General features: G+C 40.4%; 1 protein-coding gene across 1 annotated transcript in view; it reads right to left on the reverse strand.

Annotated features, from left to right (window-relative positions):
* Positions 1-12,121: 12,121 nt before the first annotated feature.
* The window catches only part of RPS6KA2 (ribosomal protein S6 kinase A2), a 158,487-nt gene continuing 151,013 nt past the window's right edge, over positions 12,122-19,595 (reverse strand). The window contains exons 18-21 of the mRNA XM_005526944.3: positions 18,176-18,252; positions 15,522-15,639; positions 14,444-14,581; positions 12,122-14,072 (exon numbers count right to left, since the gene is read on the reverse strand). Coding sequence (XP_005527001.1) covers positions 13,947-14,072; positions 14,444-14,581; positions 15,522-15,639; positions 18,176-18,252 — 459 coding nt within the window. The 3' untranslated portion in view covers positions 12,122-13,946. The remainder of the gene's footprint in view (positions 14,073-14,443; positions 14,582-15,521; positions 15,640-18,175; positions 18,253-19,595) is intronic.

Genomic DNA, 19,595 nt, shown 5'->3' on the forward strand with positions numbered 1-19,595 from the left:
AATGGGGTGGCTATATTGGTGTGTGGTTTACTGTCATGAAGATTGATACTAAGTATTTTAAAGGCATTTTCTGGGCTGAAGTTCATCTTGCAGTTTACTTCTTTCTATATAATATTGCTTCAAATTAGATAATTTTAGATTCTAATTTTTAACATAAAGGTATACTACTAGCATTGTTTAGAAGAAATCAGGTTTTAAACATGAGAAAATATCTGATGAATGGGTTTATTCACAAGTTGTATATACTTGCCATTGGTAATGTGGGTACAGGTACTGGGCTACATGGGTATATTGGTTACTATTCAATAAATGGACCTTTAAAAGTGTCTTTGTTTTTTAACTTATAAAATTCTCTTAAGTAAAGAAGTTTTTACAATAAATGGTCATTTTTAATAGTCATGTGCCCACTTCCCTGTGTGCAGAAGCACCAAATTGCTATTTCTAGTACCACATCACTGCATTACTGGTATCCCTGAAGCAATTGTGGAGGATCATCTTGTGTTTGGGAAGGAAGGGACGAGGGCTGCTTGTTCAGTCAGGTGCACTTTATACTCCTAAATCAGGTCACCTGAGGTAAGAGAGACCTTTTCTTGTAAAATTACCTTGAAAATTCACCTCCTTCACTCAGCTGGGGAAACTTCTGTTAAAGTTAAATGACATATAATCACTTCATTGCTGTAATTATCATGTCCAGAGGAGCAGAATGGGAGGGCTGGTGATGTTGTCTCAGCAGGCTGTAGCTCCTAGCAGGTGTCAAACTGGGGTACAAAGCAGAGTTGATTTCCTCATCCTGGAAAACCTGCCTTGGTGATGAATCCAGCAGGAGTGAAAAAAAAACAAAACAAAACAGTGAAAAAATACTTTTATATTCTGTTTTTAAAAACTATTTCCAGCTTCTGAGGAAGGACTCTCAATGTGACAGACTTCTCGAGTAAGGTTGGAAGGAGGTTTGCTTCCTCCATTGCTGCCTAGCAAAGTGTGTGATGAAACACTTGTGCTTTATGAAGAAACTTTGTCATTGATTTTCTCCCAAGATATGTATGTTCTTCTTAAATTGCTTTAACCAATATAAACATCCCACTTATTATAAGGAAAAAGATAGAGTCAGGGTTCTGACTGATGGCAGAAATTGAGGTGTCAAAACTGATAGAGAGGGGTAAATAATGGCAGTCATTTTAATCATGGGACTTTATTGAGCTGTATATAGTATAAATTTAGTATAAAATGATAAAAATATAGGTTTCTGGCATGGTTCACTACTAATAAATTAACTTACAGTATGCTGTTTCCTGGAATCTTCATTCTCCTCAATCTAAACAACCTAAGTGAGGCTGGAGGATAGCCAGCAGCAGGGGATCATTCCTGATAGAAATGTACAATTCTGTGCTTTTGTCCTCTTTCAGCCATTCCCCAGTTAAAGAACAACTACATAAACTACTGCTACTGGAAAACTGAACATAAATATTGGCAGACTTATTCTAGGAAAAAAACCAAAACAAACAAAATAGATTGTCGTGTTTGAGACAGAAATGCACGATTACACCAGGGCTCACTTCAGTCTAATTAGAGTATTGTCAGTTTTGGTAAAGTCAGTTTTTCTCTTGATGGACTGACATTTCTCTTGCTCACTAGAGAAATGTGAGGGCAAGATGGTATCTACGATGTCCCTGACTTACTAGAGGAAGCCAAAGGTCTCTAAATTGGTGATGCATATCCAAACAGGCACCCTGAAATCACCTTTGGCCTATTTCCTTGACTAAAAGAAAAGGGGGAAATTTCAGTAGGCTACAGTGTATAAACAAACCACTGGCATCCATACACAATGAGTAACTTGAAGGTAAACATGCTAAAGTCCTTTCCAAAGCTACTGGGATCAAAGTGAAATAAACAATAGGTCATAGTGGACTTCTACAAAGTCATTCAGGACTCAGCACAGTCATTTAGGTTTGCACAAGCCCTAACACATGAAAAAAAATAAAAATTCAAGTGAGTATACTTATAGAAGAATGGATGCATTTTACTCCTGTACCCAAATGTGCACGTGTCAAATTGAATTGGGTGGTTATAGACAGCCTCCAAACTATGTATACATCTTTTCTTATTAGAAAGATTTGAAATGTTGTGTCCCACAGATGTCTGAATTCATCCTTATGTGGGTATTGATCTTTCCAGTAAACATTAATGTTAGCTGGTGATGCTACAGCTTCAGTTCACAAAAGCTATCTTGCTTTTTACAAGAGATATCTTGTCTTTCACAGCAAATACCTTATAAATAAAAAACTGTATCCAAAAGTTACTGATCCTTGACACCTGGGCTGGACAGTAGTGTCTGCCCTGCACACAGACAGAGTATTAGCCCTTGCAGAGTGGAAGCCAAACCTTTCACACACAGCAGGAAGTTCAACAAAACCAAACCAAGAATACGTGGAATAGATCAATGACCTTCCTCTGTGACTTTGGTGTTGCCTTCTTGCTCAGATTGTCCCTTTTGAAGGCTGTGCAGAAGTACATTTTCATAACGTGCTGAATGCAGTTCCTTCTTTTCTCTGAAAGCTCAGGAGGAAGCAGTGGGAGCATCATCTCTGCATCAGATGGAAAGCCTGTGATCCCAGTATGTGCAGATCAGGGCAGGGAACCCCGTCAGCTCCTTCCTTGGGCTGGTGTTGGTCAGGCCCACACAACAACCTCCCGGGAGCATGATGCAAGCTTCCAGCAGTGTAGGCTTATTTAATGCTCTTCGGACTAAAAGAGGGACTGTCACTCTGCAGGAGGGTGCCCTGATGGGGGTTGCTATGCAGCACTTCCATACTGAGTGGCTGCTCTGTGCAAATTTCTGCCACATCATTCCTCAAGGAGGCTGCTACAGCAGTGTTTGTCACAGAGCCGGAAAAAGTCTCACTAGATGTAATCCTTAGTGTTTAGGTTTACCAAAAATAGTTCTGGGAATTACTAATATTCACCATCTTGAAGCTGAGGAGTGGGGTAGTGTCTTCCCTGGAGAAGCACCTTCTTTAACAGTCACTATGCATTATTAGGAACTGCAGTTATAATTCTTAATTGATAATAAGAATTATCTGTTGCTGTGATTAGAATTTTGTATTCTCTGTTTCTCAGTGTACGTCATAGATATTCAGAAGCTGTATAAAGCCGGTCAGTTTACAAGTTGCCACTCAGCTCCAGGCCTTGGTAATGTAAAAATTCAAGATTTTGTGGTCTTATTTTCACTTTCTTTTAAAAGTTTAATTATAATTCGAGATCTCATTTGAAATTAAAGCCTTATTTATCTCTTCTCTTCCTCAAACGTTTCACTCATGTTTGACATCTACTTCTGTAAGGCCCTCCTGTGGTTCATAGGATTAGTGCACTATTGATGCTATAATAATTTATTTGGATTTTAAGACAGAGTTTTTTACTATGTTTAGAGAATATCATTTGCCTGGTCTTGTTACAGGTTTTAAACCATATTGTACCAACTGTGGGGAACAGGTTGTTCTAAATTAACACTGTAGGTAGTGATAAACATCACAAAAATTCAGAGCAATATTCTACATTGTCAAAAGACAGCAAATATTATTCACATGCACTGTAGTAAAGATGCAGATTTTAAACAGAGAAAGCTGATTGTTCCAGCTGTTTGTGGCTTTAAAATCTTTGAATTAATCTTTGGAGTTCATCCATAAATCTTAATCTGCTCATTCAGTGCCAACTGCTTGTGGTAAGGTGATATGAATGCTTGTCATATCTGAGGCCCAAAGAGACCCTCACAAGCATTTAAAATAGATTTCCAGGTTACTGCAGGCTATTGAAGTCATCCACTTGCTTCTGTACTAACCTTCTGTCTGCTAAGGGACACTACTAAAAGTGATACAAAGGGAACGACAAACCGCTTTTCTCCTTTTATGTTTTATTCCAATGAATATTTATTCCAATGGAACATAGCACCCTCACTTTGGAAACAACAGTTACCTTATTTCCATTCTACAGCTGCATGAAATTCTCACCCAGAAATTTGTCTGGTTTTGTGCTCTGGTCTGTCTCTCTCTCTCTTCTTCTGGAACTTGTGATTTTTCTCCATGTGAAAATTCTTGTAGATAATAATCAAGTCACCTCTCAGCCATCTCCAAGCTAAGCTGAACAGATAAGAGTCTTTAATAATCTCCATGGCAGGCATTTTGGGTTTTTTCCCCCCCCGCATCTGAACTCTGGACCATTTAAATATATTGAAGGTATATTGGTTGGTGCCATTTTAAAAATGACACTTGAGGCCTGAATAGTGGAGTTTTCATGACATTTTCTTACCTTTAACATATACTTCCTAATCTCTTCTGATGGCAGCAGACTGGTGGTTGAAGTGAGACCAGACAGCAAAAATATCAGCACTGCCAAAAGAGTTTCTTAAAGCTGATGGGTCACCCTTGTAGCTTCTCTAAAGCTTTTTCTGTTCTCTGTGTTTAAGCCTTCATTTTAACAGCTGATGTTCCTGAAGGGTAAATTGTTTCAGTACCAACCGGTGAAATAAATAAATGGATGAGTAAAGCAAATAACTGAGAATAACAGAATTTACAACTGAGACAAGAGCCCAGACAACAATGTGACAATTAGAAGGTCTGGGTAAATGCACTGGAAATCACTAGTCTTCCTTTGCATGCCTTAGCAAGGAGACTATCATTAAAATTGAAGCTGCAAAATTCTACAGTAGGGAAAGAGTTAGGCTTTGCAGCTGCAGCCGTTTTTACCAGTGACCACAGACCCTAAAGGACAGGAAGAATCAATTAGGCAGGAGTGTGCCAAGCCAAAACAATTCACAGGCTTACCACAGATGGTGAGTCACCAGCCTCTTAATAAACTAATTTCCTCAACAAAAAATGGAATTGATCTCAGGCCAGCTTTGGTTGTTTAGAAAAAAAATCAAAGAGCTCCTGTCCATCTAAATGAATGGTCAGATAATCCTTTTTTACCATCTTGTCTCCAGACAGCTGGAGTATGGCACCTTTAACAGACAATGCACTGAAATTATCTGTGAGTAACCTGAGAAGCTGGACATAGCCTAAAATCCTTGTCTTCAGCTCTCCTTCACAGCTTTTAATGCAAAATCTTTGCTTCTTATGATCTTCAGATGTTAGTTGTTTTTTCAACTGCCTCTTATTTGTCCTGCCTGTGGTGCTCAGCCAGCAGCTGTGCTACCCTTGAAGATGATGCTATTCAGGCATACAACAAGATTTTCTGAACCTCAGGACAATTCCCATGGTATATTGTTGTGGGAGGTAAAAAGAGCATGAAGTGAACTAGGATGGGATAAAGGAGGGGATAGATACAAGAAAGAAATGAATGTTGACTAAAGAGCAAAATTCAGACTAGAGAACAAGTGGGAGGGGAATTGTTGGCTACTGTTTTGTTTTTTTTAATAATTTCAAACAAGGGGGGGAAAAAAGCATGGTTACTTTCTCATTAAATGCAGAGGTTTAAGATGGTTGCCAGTGGAAGTTTCTTAAAAGGGTTGTGTCTTGATTAGGCATTTGAGTATATTCTGGAAAGCCTTCCTCTCAGATATCTCATTTATTAATTTTCTAGCAGTGGAGGGACAGACTATCATCTGCCTGCTGAGGGCCTGCCATGACCCATGGCTTCTTAACCAGGTCCTCTGAAAAGTTAATATGTGTCCAACAGTGAATGAACTTGGCTCATTCCTGGTCATGGTCATATTACAAGAAGAATTAAAAGTGGGAATGGAAGAGAAATCCTGGATTTTTTATTTTTTTTTTTTTCTCTTCAGTTTTCCTATTTGGATGTTCTTGTGAATGATTGTGGTTCTCCAGAGAAGCCTCCTTTTTAAACTGCTGGGCTTATAAAGATAGGTGTACCAGATTTATTTGCCTTCCTACCAGAAAAGGCTATAAACCCACAAGAGGGACCTGTGGGGCAGAAACATGGTAAGAGAAAGGTGGAATAGCTCATGGTAGATGCCGAGGTGCAGAGGAAGAGGATGGGGAGGGACATGCATATCCCAGTGACGAAGGACCATGAGGAGTTTCTTTCATGAACAGAGAAAATAAAGGAAGGACAGAAGTGGGAGTAAGACAGGAGCAGCTGGCAGGAGAAAAGAGGCATGAGACTGCCTATAGTCAGAGCAGAAATCCTACGAACAACATTCTTGAAGTCCAAGTTTGCTCGGTTATGCTTGCTTGGACCTAAATCATATGCTGTTTCTCCATTTCTGGTACCACATGCTGTTCCTGCAAGGAAGCTGAGCCAGACCTTTGTGATGCTGCCAGGTCTGATGACAATCTAGATGTGAATGCCAGTGCAGACTCAGATGTAATGCCAGGGAAGCAGAACCAATTCCTCTAAGTAGGAGGGGTTGATTTTGCTTTTGTGGTCACTAGTAAGTCCAGAAAACAGAAAAAGCTGTGCAGGCTTCTTGCCAGAGACCGGCAGCTCCTAGAGGAATGGTACCTTGGAAGATCTCAAGGGGGCATGGGAAATTCATACTGAGAAAGCTTGTATGAAAGCACTCATTTGTCTGGCACTGAAATCTTTTATTTGTCTAGTGGGTGAACTGTGTGAATGATGGGCATTACAGGTTTACTTGTTGCTTCCCAAAACAGACATTTGAGTATTCAGGCTACACCGAGATAACAGTTCCAGGTACAATTTGAACAGGTAACTGTGTGCTTTTACTGTGACAACACATAGCATTCAAACATGGCCAGTGCTAGGGGACTGGAAAGAAATTATGCAAAAAACAAGCAGAATAATTTTTGTTTTTCTTTTCTTTTTATTTCTTTATAAAGAAAGGAAAGGATGGGCATGCCAAACCAAAATGGCAAAGTACAGACAAAGATGAGCACTGAGGCTTCTCCTTGGGGGTCATCCACAGTAAACTCTTGCCTTGGTAGGGTACAGCTCCCCATCCCTCCTGCCAGGAGGAACCCAGCATACAGCCAGCCCTTCAGCACAATCACAGCTCTTTGAAGTTAGTTTGCACAGTTTCACAATACCATCAGCCCACGTCATGGTGGGGCAGCAGCAGCTGAGGCCAGCAACATTAGCAGCAGCAACATGGGATACAGTGCACAGAATAAAGGGAGCAAAGAGCTTGTTTGCAAACAATTGTAGGTAACAATATAGAAAGTCCAAAGATCATCATTCTGCTATAAAAATATTACACTTCATAAAACCATGTACTATAAAAAAAATCTGTTCAGAAACGCTGGTAAACATAACAAATATCTGTACACTGGCTGCCCTTTTCATACAGGAAACATAAAAAGCGTGAGCCTCAGAAATCATCATTTTGTAAACATGAATATGGAGCTGGTAAACAAAGTGCTAGATCATGGTTCATATTTTGTCAATTTAATACTACCCAAGTAAATCCTTTACAGACGTCATCACCTAATGGCCAGACTCCACTACTGCAACAGGAAAGAGGACTTAGAGCTCTCCCACGAGAGTCACTGAAGGTGCATATGGATTAAGTAATTAACACAGGAGTGAAGGCAGCAAGATTTGGCTCTGAGTAGCAAATCAGAAACAATCTTTTAGCAACTGGTTTTCATTTTCTGCACTTCAAATGCATATTTTCCAGCCTCTCCTTTCAAAACTTGCCTTCATCAAAGAAGACATGCATTTTCCTTATTTTCCTTTCAGACTAAAGCGTCTCTGAAAAATTTGTCCATAACATCCATTTAGGAGACACAATGGAGCACAAGTTGACTCTGTAACTATGTATACCAAAGCAAGAAGTAGTGGTTGAACAGTTCAACGCTGAACATTGTGGTTTACATCACATGGGATGACAAAAAAAGGCCAAGTTCTTAACTTTAGACTCCAAATTTTGGGCTGCAAATGTTGGCATCACATGTCCATGTGCAAGCTTTGTGATGACATGCATGATCAGATGCTGGCTGACATACATGGGTTGTCACACAGTTGCACCTGGAAATGCAAGGTCTAGGTTCATGCAAATCTGTGAAGAGAGTTTAGATAAAATTTGGCTCTAAGAATTACTGTAACTTTATTTACTCTGTAACATTTTTGTTCTGCACAGGCTTCAACCCACCCTTCACCTGAATACTATGAGTTTTAGTTCTGCTGTACACACTGAGAACCTTACTTTTAACTTTATCTTCAGAGTTTAAATTCTCATGTTTTTGCTAACTTTTGCAATAGGAGAGGGTGCACAATTGTGTGTGTTTGCTGTGGACAGGCATGGAGGGAAGAATGTGGGACTGTGTTCGCACAGGAACTGAGGTACCAGAAGCAGCTTAGCTGCAGTGTTTTCAGGCAACACAAGACTTCAGGATCAGGGTCAGCTAGGAGATAAGAATATACACTTCTAAAGGAAAATTATGTATACTTGAAAAAAGAAAAGGAAAAATTGGCTTGAACATTTCACTTTTTTTTTTTTTTAAATTAACTATACTAAAGCATCTTATTAAGATTATTTTAGGCCTTTTTATTTTAATGTAAGGAATATCTGAGGGTCGTGCTCCTTGCTTGTCTTTTAGGATGCAGATATGTAAATCTGGAGCTCACATGGCTCTTGCTTTACAGTGTCATTTCTGGATGTTCAACAAGAGAACTTTGCTTCTAAATATTTGCTTTGGCATTTCTCATATACACATCCTAAGAGAGAGCTTCAAAACACCTGCCTGAAAATAATTTTCCAGTGAAAGCTACAATGTATTTTCTGCTACAGTTATCTCCTGTATCTTCTGTGTTTGACTGCCCTGCTCCTAGGGATCGAGAAAGCTGTAGCATGCTCCAAAATCAAGAAGTTCCTCTGTAAAAATGGATGATTTAAAAACAAACCCTGGGTTTTTTCTATCACTCTTATTAAGTGAATGGCAGCAAAAATACATACAGTCAACATTATTTCCCCTTGACATGCCATCTGTGGCCCTACACCTTCTGGTTACAGTGACTTTGCATGAACTTGTGGCCAATTTTCAGAAGCCTGGACTTGTCTACCTCTCTGTGCACAGGGCTTGGCACTGGGAACCTGCTACTGTACAAACATCACATCATTTATATCCCTGACTCTGAGCCACACCTGGGCTCTGCTCAGCATAATGCAGCAACAGAGGGACAGAGGTGACACTGAACTTGTAGCCACTCCAATGTGTTGACATCACTGTTGGCTAAACTGATTCTGTTGCCTTTCTGCTGTCCCCAGCCATTTGTTCTGACGCACAAACGTTTGCTTTGCCCCAGGTGACCTGGCTAAGAGAGGTGTGAAAGGACAGATGGGCAGCTGAAGTCAAGTGAAAGTGACTGCCATTTTTAGTGTCAGCACTTGCATATGCTGGCGTAAATTCAGTAGACCAGCAGCATAAGAAACCTTTGTGCCATCCATGGCTCAGGGGATGAACCAAGTCCTGTCATAATTCATATCACAGACACAAAGCAATTGCGTACTTGACTGAGGTTTGAATGTATTCAGAGGTACCAGAGCTGGGTACAAGTTGTTGGAGAGAGCTGAAAGGGTCTGGCTGAAAAGAGAGCCCAGTTACCATCCAGGGTTAGATGAAGTACAGGGACACAGAATATGTACCTTGTAAGAGTGTCACATGTGATGTCATGATGTCATGTCACACAAAATGTGCTGCACTCATCTCTCTCTGCTTGGGCTATCCCCAGCACCCTGGGCTCTCAGGGAACTGAAGAATTTTTTTTTTTTCTGAGAAAACAAATGAGAATCTGTTGTCAAATAGACTTCTTTTTCAAATGTAGAGATTTATAACAATGTGTCCATGAGGGTCACTTGCCATTTGCTGAAATAGTTAGGCTTTATAAATGCTATCTTCTGTTAAAACTTGCTTATAAAAAGTTAAACAGATTTTAAATAAGAGAAAATTCCTAAGGGGCTGGGGCAGGGGTCAGCTCTCCCTTTGAGCAGCATCTCCCACACCTCTGTCCTATAGACAAGCTGTGGTGCTGTGTAGAAACTAGGGCAATGCTTCCCATAATATTCTTCATCAGGGCCCTTTGGTTTCTTCAGGGTCCTGGAGCTGCAGAGTTGGAATCCAGCTCTGCAAAATGTGGGGATGTGCCTCCTCCTTGCTGCACTTCTCTCCTGGGACTGAACAACAAAAACTGCATGGATGTGGTCCTGTGCCACCTGCTCTATGTGAGCCTTCTTTAGCAGGGTGGTTGGACTAGATGGGTTCCAGAGGTCCTTTCCAACCCTTCTGTGACTGATTTTGAAGTGGGTCTCCAGATGAGCTATGTCTATGACAGGTACACTGTGGTATGCCTTGGACACTCATTGCATTGTGCAACTTGATGGTTAAAAATGTAACTATAATATTTGTAATAGCCTAAGGCACCAGGTCACTTTATGGATTAAAAACTTGCAAGATGGTATGTTCTAATTCAAAGACATTTTTAGACTTTCAAGAGTTAAACATAAACATTTAGTAAGTCTCTTAAGGTTGTATAGAGAGATAGAGAGAGAAAGAGAGGCTAAGCCTTTTCCAGTATTCTCCTAGAAAAAGAAAAAAAGTGCTTATTGCTAAGCAATACCATGGCCAGGAGTCCAGAAAGGAGATGCTGGTGTAAAAGCAGCCATTTCAGTAATTAGGCCACAGCTTAGCATCCTCTCCTGGATCCAGCTGCGCCAGGGGAAGTGGTGGGTGCTATCAGTCTGAAATAATGACTTCCAGTGGCATATTCCTCCCTTTCTGCTTCCCTTGGATTTGCTGATGGAAGCTCTTGTATTTCAGTCCAAGTGAGTTGGAACAGCAAAACTGACAGTGGAAAAGGTTTAATTGGGTTCACTTGACTGGAACAGGTCAGAAAACCCTCAGAAGAGTACGTCCCATGGCAGGACTGCAGAGGTGAGACTGATCTGCCCTTGGAAGTGCACAGGGGTGCACATCTGGGACAGAGGGGAGGCTGGATGGTGCAGTTTCTTCCCTGTATGGGCACAGCCTTTTTTTCTACACCCAGAACTGTTATCAATGACAGATTTCAAAGAACACTGCAGACAAAACTCTCCAAGTATCACCTCAGCTTCTGACTACACTTCTACCCTTATTTGGACAAGCTGGGACAGCACCTTTTTTGTGCATGTGTTTACATACAGACACATATGGATGCACTGGCAATAAAACCTTAATAAACAAAGCCCACTATGTGTATGTGTTTATAGTTGTTTAAAGGCTTATAAAGTAATTAATGAGCATTAAGATGCAAGAGTCTGTATGTGTCTCTATGTTAACAGTTGGTGGATTAGAAAGAGGTAAGTTGGGAAGAGATTCAAACCCTTAAACTTTGGGAAGAGCAACATCCTGTAAGCTTGGCCTACAATAATATTCAGTTGAAAAAAATGCTCAAAGAATTAAGACTGAGTATATCTAGAGGGAATTAGACTTTTTCCAGTGGTTGTGAGAGAAAGAAAACTGGAGCAATGCAAGATGACCAGGAAATCCCAGAGGGAGACAAAAACTGTACATAGTATTTTCAACAGTCTTTCCGTTCATATACAATACAATACAATTACTCTGACCATTAAAAAAACATTTTGTTAAAACAGCACATATCAGCTGGGACCTCAGAAAATCCAGCCCTCCCTACAGGCTGTCCTATGCATCCTTATGCCCACCTTGCCTTGTGCCAGGAGAGAAGTCACTTCAAGGGAAACAAGGCCTGGCCAGAGCTGTTCTGCACCAGCCAGGATAACCCTGCAGGTGGATATCCTCATGGTGTGCTGTTAGCAGAAACATGTGAGATTTAACTTCTAACAAGCAGAAAATTCTAAAGGCAGCAAAAAGCTGACACTGAGCACAGCTTTGCCAGAGGAGAGAATGTGGGCTGCTGTGTACAGAAGCACAGACACCCACCTGTGCGTTTGCACTCATCAGTCCCAGCCAATTCAGCCTCTGTGTGAAGTTTCACAGCATTGTTTATTTTAGAAAAGAAAAGGGCTTCAAGGAGAGCTGCTTTGCAGCGATCCTGTGTGCACAGCACATAAACTTGAACATTAAATATTAGTTTAAATTATTAAGAATAAATTTAAATTTAAAAATAGACTAATGCAAACAAACAAACTTCAGTCAACTTTGAAGCAGAGATAGTTTTAGGAAGAATATTACTATAGCAAATGAAACCCCTTGGACACTCTGAGGCAGTGATCTGGTAATTCCAGTTCAGCACCAAGATGCACAAACTACCCAGCAAGCAAACATTACCATGTCTAGCATATGAAGCTCCATGTTCACATTTTTCTTTTCTTTTTTTTTTTCTCCCCTGTCACAACAGAAAAAAGCCAACACAGCACAGTAGTTTTTTCCATGAAGCATCTGAGGTGACAGAATTCACTCAGAAAACAAAAATTAACAAAAGCAGTACAAAGAAGAATCCTGGTCAGCTTGTGACCACCAATAAGCCAAGATGGGTAAGAAAAAGAATAAAAAAATAGTTCACATCTGGCACCACAAACCTTGCTTGCATTCTTCAAAACCAGGGAATGAGAAAAAAGTCCATTTTGCAGAGACCATTTCAACAAAAGTTTTCTTTCCCTGAACCTGGAAAATCCAGGTATTAGGGCATAGAATTTTTGTTTTATATGTATATAAATACACATGTACATATTCATATAAATATAAAAGCAGAGCATCCTCCCATTTCTCCTCATAACCTATTATTATTAAAGCTTGTAACAGAGTTGGCTGAACTCTTCAGAAGTGGATACTCTCTGCACACACGTGGCATGGGGAGTTTAGCTCTGCTAGAGCAGAACACCCAGGCAGGGACATGAAATGTTGGGTGATGGAGGCAGATTTGGGTCAACAGCCAGGGGAGGGCAGGGAGCAATGACTGGAAATGGCCTCTCCTGCTCCTGTGCAGAGTGTGGCACTCTGGAGTGTTGGTGAGCAGTCTGGGCGATGGTGTGGGAGGATGGCTGCACAGACCCACTTGGCCCCTGGGAGCCCAGCCGCCCACTGTCTTCTGCACCAGCCACTGAAGAGGGACTGTCCCCTGCTTTGAGAGGGAATCACTGACCCCCAGCCACTTGCACACTAGTTGCCTTTGAATTATTTTGCCTATTGTCCTCAAAGCCACTCACGCCTTTCCCTGCCTTTGTTCGATTCCCCAGCCCCTTACCTAATCCTCCCAGACCAGCTTGCTTGCCAAGACCAGACACCTTTCTCTTGCCTGATCCACAGGCTCCTACTCACCCTGCTTTATGTGAATGCCTTCCCACAGTCCCATAAGACCCATTCTTTTCCTCAAAGGACCGAGTTCCTCAGAGATTTTTTGCTCTCTGAGACTTTTGAGCAAGTCAGAGCTGGTGGCACACTCTCCTTGAGAGGTGCTAGCTTCATTCCAGAGAAGGCAGGAGCAAAGTGCAAAAGATTCCTCCAAAACAGAAGGTATTTCCACCACCACCACCACCACCAGCTCTCTCTACCTCATGATGTATAGCACTTGTTTCAAATAAGGTGTTACTCATGTGTCTCTGCAGCCATCACTCTTGCTCGGGTGAGTGGAGATCAGTAGATGTCTATTGGTGAGCAGCCAAGTCACTTCATCATGACACATGCTGGAACGGCATTCTAACCCAACTGTGTTCTTCATAGCAAAAAGTGCTTTTCTTGAGAAACAAAATGAAAACTGTTCCCATGGAACATCTTACGGACTCAAAAATAGTTTTTCTAGGGTGGAAAGGATGGAGCTCACCTATTTTGTTTGGCTTTATCTCAGTAAAGAAACAGAGCTACTGGCAAAACTGGCACATCTTTGTGAAGTTGTTAAACTCAGGACCCTGGCTGGAATGTAAAAGAAAAGATGTAGCAAATGAGAACTTTGCCTTACGTGGGTTTCTGCTAGTTCTGGCAATTTCATGTGCAGGTTGTCCAAGAAAGTTCTGCTAGCCAAGTAAAGATGAATTTTTCAAATAATAGACTGTGGGTTTTCAAGGAGGCCTTTTGGGGGTACTGCTACAATCTGGTAGAGGTAAGTCTCTTCATGCCTCGCCGCTGAGCCAGATTGGAGGACAATACAGGCTCCAACCTTGGTGCCTGAGGTGCTCGGTTTAAAGCAAAGTAAGTGGCTGCCATTGCACCCTGTAAATCAGAGAGAGAGAAAACTTTGAGCTGGAATTCAATGCTTTGATGCTTTTTACTTCCCCTATTCAGTATCCTAAAAAACTGTCACACATGCACAATTTCCATGAGATGATAACACTTAGGCTGGCAGACAGCTAGAGTGTCTCGGATTCAGAACGGTGAAGAGCAGTATGTGCCACCAGGTTATTACAATGAAGCCTAAAGTTAAAAATACTGAGCGGACGACAGTCAAAAATACAGTTAATATGGTGCCATATTAAATTTAGCCTCTGTGGCAAATAATCTTCCCAACTCCTCTATCACTTTTCAGACTACACAAATGACAGCTCATTCTTCAAGCAAGGATGAGGAAAGGGTGTAGGAGGTACCTTGACCAGGTGAACATCCTGTCTGCTGAGTTGGTTTTGAGACAGGTACTCCCTGTTCACTATCCATGGATGTCTCAGGACTTGGACTGCTGTGAGGCGCTGATGAGGGTCTACATGAAGCATCTTAGACACAATGTCCTGGGTTGAAAAGGATGAAAACAGGGAGAAAGCAATTAATAGCAGTGCAGTTTTACTAAGATCTTCCTGTTGACAGTGTCATCATTAGCATGTACAATGGAGAGAGTGATGCACTTTAGACAGGCTCTATGTTCTTTAAGTGTCAGGACTTACCTTCAAAATTTTCGAGTGTAATGTTCAGCTCTAAGTTAATAATCCAGTCAAAACATAACGTGGAGGGTATTCATTTTATTGAACGACTCTTATTTCCTGGCAACCTTGTAGGAGTGATAAACACCTAGGGAGAGGACGCCATCTGGAGGCATCTCCTCACTGACCTCGAGGCATGCTTACAAGAGAAACTTAGAACAGAAACTCAACACTCAGGTAACTAAAGTTCAATTAGGTTAACTCTACAACATCTAAACATTTTAACTTCAAAACTGGACAGCTGATAAAAAAATCCACTGTGAGGCTCATAGGTGCTGATAGCAAGATAAATGTTACTAGGAATGCTTGCAGTTTTGTGGTGGAAAGTATCGATGTTTTTCCATTGGGTACTAACAGTTGCTAAAAATGAAATATCTTGCAAGAATCTTTAAAGCCTGTAGAAGCTTCTGATTAATGCTGGGCAACTGGAAGCTTGCAATTTTCCTGCCGATTTACCTGTCTCACAGACTAGTGCACAGCTTCATGACTCAAGATCTCAGCACCAGATGATTTTTTTTTTCTCCTGGGGTTTTCCTTGCCTTGTGATAGATGGGCAGCCTAAACTGTGAACTGTCCAGGAATTAAAACTGCCTGCTCCTGGTTAACTGGGAAGCAAAAAGGTGATTCATGGATAGACTATACATCTGTGGCATTGACAAATATACACTTCCTGTAGAAGAGCAGTTGCACCAAAAAAAGAGTTCTGTGGTATTTAAATCTTGAGAGAAAATCTGAGGAAGGGTTCACTGACCTTTGCAGTATCAGATACTGAATCCCAGTTTCCTCCTGTAAGAGCATATTTGCCACTGCCAATCCTGGCCAGAATCTCCTCTGGGGTGTCATCTGGTCCATTTGCAAAAGGAGTGAATCTATTAAAAACAAACAAACAAACAAAAAACCAAACCAAAACAAAAAACTATGTAATTTGCAAGTACGTGATTTTTAGGTTCTGGTATTAACTGCCACTGATTACAACAGGAATTTGGTTCCAGAATGTACCACTGATACTGCTGCTTTATTTTCACTCAAACTGTACAATCTGGTGGCTCCTCATATTGATCTGTAGAGGAAAAGACTGATTTTTTCATTGTTTTTAAATTTTAAAATTTTAAAATTTTAAAATTTTAAAATTTTGTTTTGTTTTAAAAATTTTAAAATTTTTAGGAGTGAAATATTCTTTGTAAAAATAGTCAGGTTTTGACCTCTTGTTTTAACTCTACTTTATTGCCAACTCTTTTATTGCCAATGCCAGTATCTTGGTAACAGCAAGAAAGGACAAAAGTTATAATGGAGAAGAAATACAATCTGAAACAGAAAAAAAGGAAAATAAAGATGAACCCTTCTTAATCTATTTTGCAATGCTTTGTTAACCATAATAGGCAAGTCAAAATTATTGGGCAAAATAAATTAACTGCGATATGTTACTTCCTTGTCCAGCCAGTCAGAAATTACTTGTAACATGCACCCAGCTTGAGACAAAATCAGTATCACATGCAGAAGATACACTTTTTGTTTTCAGAGAGTGACAAGAGATAAGGTTTTTGCAGTTGACTACCATCTACCAGGCCCATTTTTACTCTGCAATTTTGAACAGCTGTGTAGGCTTACATGAGGTAGATATTTTTGATTTTTTTATATTTTTCTTTCCATCTGTCTTCTCTTTAAACTTGCCAGAGCAGTTTTTAGATTGTTAAACAGTTGCTTTGGCCACAGCTTCCTATCCCACCTGGTTTCTGGTAGCAAATTCAATTCCTTGTGCAGTATTTTCTCATTTTCAAAAACACTTCAGACTTCATAGCAGTTCAGCCCAGTGAGATAGATGCTATTCCAATCTATAGCTCTCAGGAGGGATGCAGTCAGAGCTAAGGACTGGCAAAAACTCTGGGGTCTATCACTAGCTGCACTAACATGACCCCTGGCCTATGCTCTAGTCCTGGCTGTCTCAGCCCTCTCTGCTCATAGTGATTATAGGAGGAGACAAAAGTCCTGGATGTAAATACTTGTCAGTTCCTACTAATCTCCTGTGGTGAGGAAGAACAAAACCATTCATAAATGCAGTGGTGGCACCTAAAGAAGCATTCCTCAACTGATTGTGTTACTATTATTTTCTCTGGTAGGTGCAGAAAAAGTGAGATACAAGTTACTGGCACCTGTAAGTAAATTGAAAATCCACTAATTGTGCTATTTGTATTCCTGATTCAAATATATTTGAATTTTTTTCCTTCATAGTCAACAAAGAAGAATTCTGAATATAATCAACTGAACAAATCTAACTGTGGGTAATGTGTTAATTTTTTTTTACTGATTCCAGCTGTGTAGCAGTCTAGGGCATCAGCCAAATAGAAACAGGTTCTTGGACATCCTAGTAGACTGGGAAACTTCCCCAGAAAGTTTTGCTATATTTCAGCTGACCTGGATCACACCTATAGTCAAGAATAAAATAGATGAAATAGAGACCGCTGGCACCTTTCCTATAATCCACAAGGCAGGAGATGCAAATAACAGAAAGTCAGAGTCCAACTCTTTGTTTTTTGTATAAAACCTAGGAATGAATCCAAGCTTCTTGTCACAGCTGAATGATTAGATTAAACGGTTTAGAGAGGTCACTAAAAAGCTGCAAGCTGAGCTTAGGTGTGATAAATGTGCTCATACCATACTCTGAGAAATTAAATTCAGGGGCCTGATAACTCTAGATTGGGTTTGCACACTTTGTTTCCCAATCATCCCTGCACATCTTATTCCTATCCTTCACTGCTTATTTCAATCTGTGTCTTTCCTTGGATCTTCTTGTTTTAATATTTCACTTTAGCCAACACATAGGAGTATTTTTGCCAAGTACCTCTCAAAAGTTTCTGCTGCCTGTTGCTATTCTTGCTGATCTCTTAGTTTACTTTCTGAATCATATTTTTCAAATAGGATCTGAACTCTACTTTTGTGTGTGTGGTTTTTTTTTAGCTTTTAGAGGTGCTCAGACACTTCAACAACAATAACAAATGAAGAATAATGAAGCTGAAGAAAATACAAGTACCAGTAGAATGAATTAACATTCTTCCATGGATAAGGTGAATGTGATGAGGCTCTTTATACTTCTACGCATCTCTCCTAATGGAAAACTTTCCCACTGCTCAAGTGGTGAGTGAACCCTTTAGGAGTCTAGGTCTCAGTGCATACAGGCAGTTTCTGTTAGAAACCTAAACAATTTGTCAAGTGTCAAAGATATCTATGCATCCTAGAAAAAAAACCCAAACTTAGAATAAGTCTTGGCATCTATTTTCTTGCTTTATACAACTGAATACACTTCTCAAAGAGGTCAGAATCCCTATCTGTGACTCCTTTCAGGCTTAATCAGTGCTGCAGTGCTGAGCCCACTGGAGACTGCTGCTCTAGGAGAACCTCGTCACTCACCCTGCCAACATGGTGTACAGCAGGATCCCCAAGCTCCAAATGTCACAGGCTGCATCATAACCTTGGCGTTTAAGGACCTGTAGGAAGGAAAGAGGGAGATGAAAATAGGTTAATCTGCATTCCTGAATTTTTAGCTTCCATTCTACAAAAAGCACTGACTAGTGGTTGTGTCTGCTGACATTCCAATAGCTGCATATCTGCCTGGAACAGGTGGCTGCCTTGGGATCAAAATGTCCAGTGGTGCTATGGAGCAAAGCAAAGCCCAGGCTGAAACGAGCTGGTTAAACTCAGCACATCTTTCCTCTTCAGAGTGAGAGAGAAGAGTGCATTTTTTTGGAGCTCAGGAGTCTTGGAACTCCTCTGACCATCCAATTTGCAGCAAAGCAGAACAATATTTCACTGTTTTAAAATGTTTCTTAAAAAAAGAGCTCATTAATACTTTAAAACATATCCTCCAACATAAAAGTTACCAACAACACTGTGGATGCATATGACAGTGATAAGTATTCCAAGTATTTGGATTTGACACAGCAAATGGATGCACACCGAAGCATATCTAATGTCAGACTAATGAAGATGCATGTTAAAAGGCTTATCTTCTGTATAAAGAAAAGTGGGCACATTTAGACTGGAGTTAACAGCAGGGTAAAACTTGGCCCCTTTTTCCCATGGGGCAAACAAGACCCATGGAAGTCAGCAGAGATCTGACCACTAGGTTCAATACCAATACAGGATGGTAAGGTGTAGCAGTAAGAGTAAGGTCCAGATTTCATTTGTGCTAGTGCACACTAGAAGAAATACCTGTTTGGATCAGTGCAGGTCCAAGTGAAAGTGAAGTCACCAACCTTTATATCTTCCTACAAAAGCAAATTACCCTCTGTTTATTCAGTTCTGACACACAAGAAGTTTTGTCCTCTTTAGATGGACCAGTAGATAGATATTTTTGCAAAGCACATGAAAAAGGAATGTACAAATTCAGCAAGTCTTTCTCTGACCTGCAGCCCTATTAGCCAGGAGTGATTTAAGCATCTGAATTCTATCACAGAAAAGACCAGATTCTGCTAAGGAAAAACAATTTGAGAAAATGTTGCCTTGACAGATTTTATAAATGATGAGTGGCAAAGCAACCATCTGCCAGGTATGCTGCTAAGCGAACATTTGCTACCTGGGAAAAAAACCTCAACAAACAAAAAAACTCCCACAGCAAAAAAAAAAATCCCAAACCAAAAACCAAACCAAAGTAAAACAAACAAACAAACAAACAAACAAACAAAACCCCAAAAAATGAAACCCCAAAAACAAATAAAACCCCAACAAACACAGAGAAAAAGCTACAGGTCCTTCTGTTCACAAAGCTGGTAAAATTGTGCTTCTGCCTCTCTCTCCTGCACATAATATAAAGGCTATCTGGTTGATTTAT

This window comes from Pseudopodoces humilis, chromosome 3 (genome assembly GCF_049639895.1).
Source record: "Pseudopodoces humilis isolate 2021_Gansu_Grassland_sample_001 chromosome 3, ASM4963989v1, whole genome shotgun sequence".
Taxonomy (NCBI): Eukaryota; Metazoa; Chordata; class Aves; order Passeriformes; family Paridae; genus Pseudopodoces; species Pseudopodoces humilis.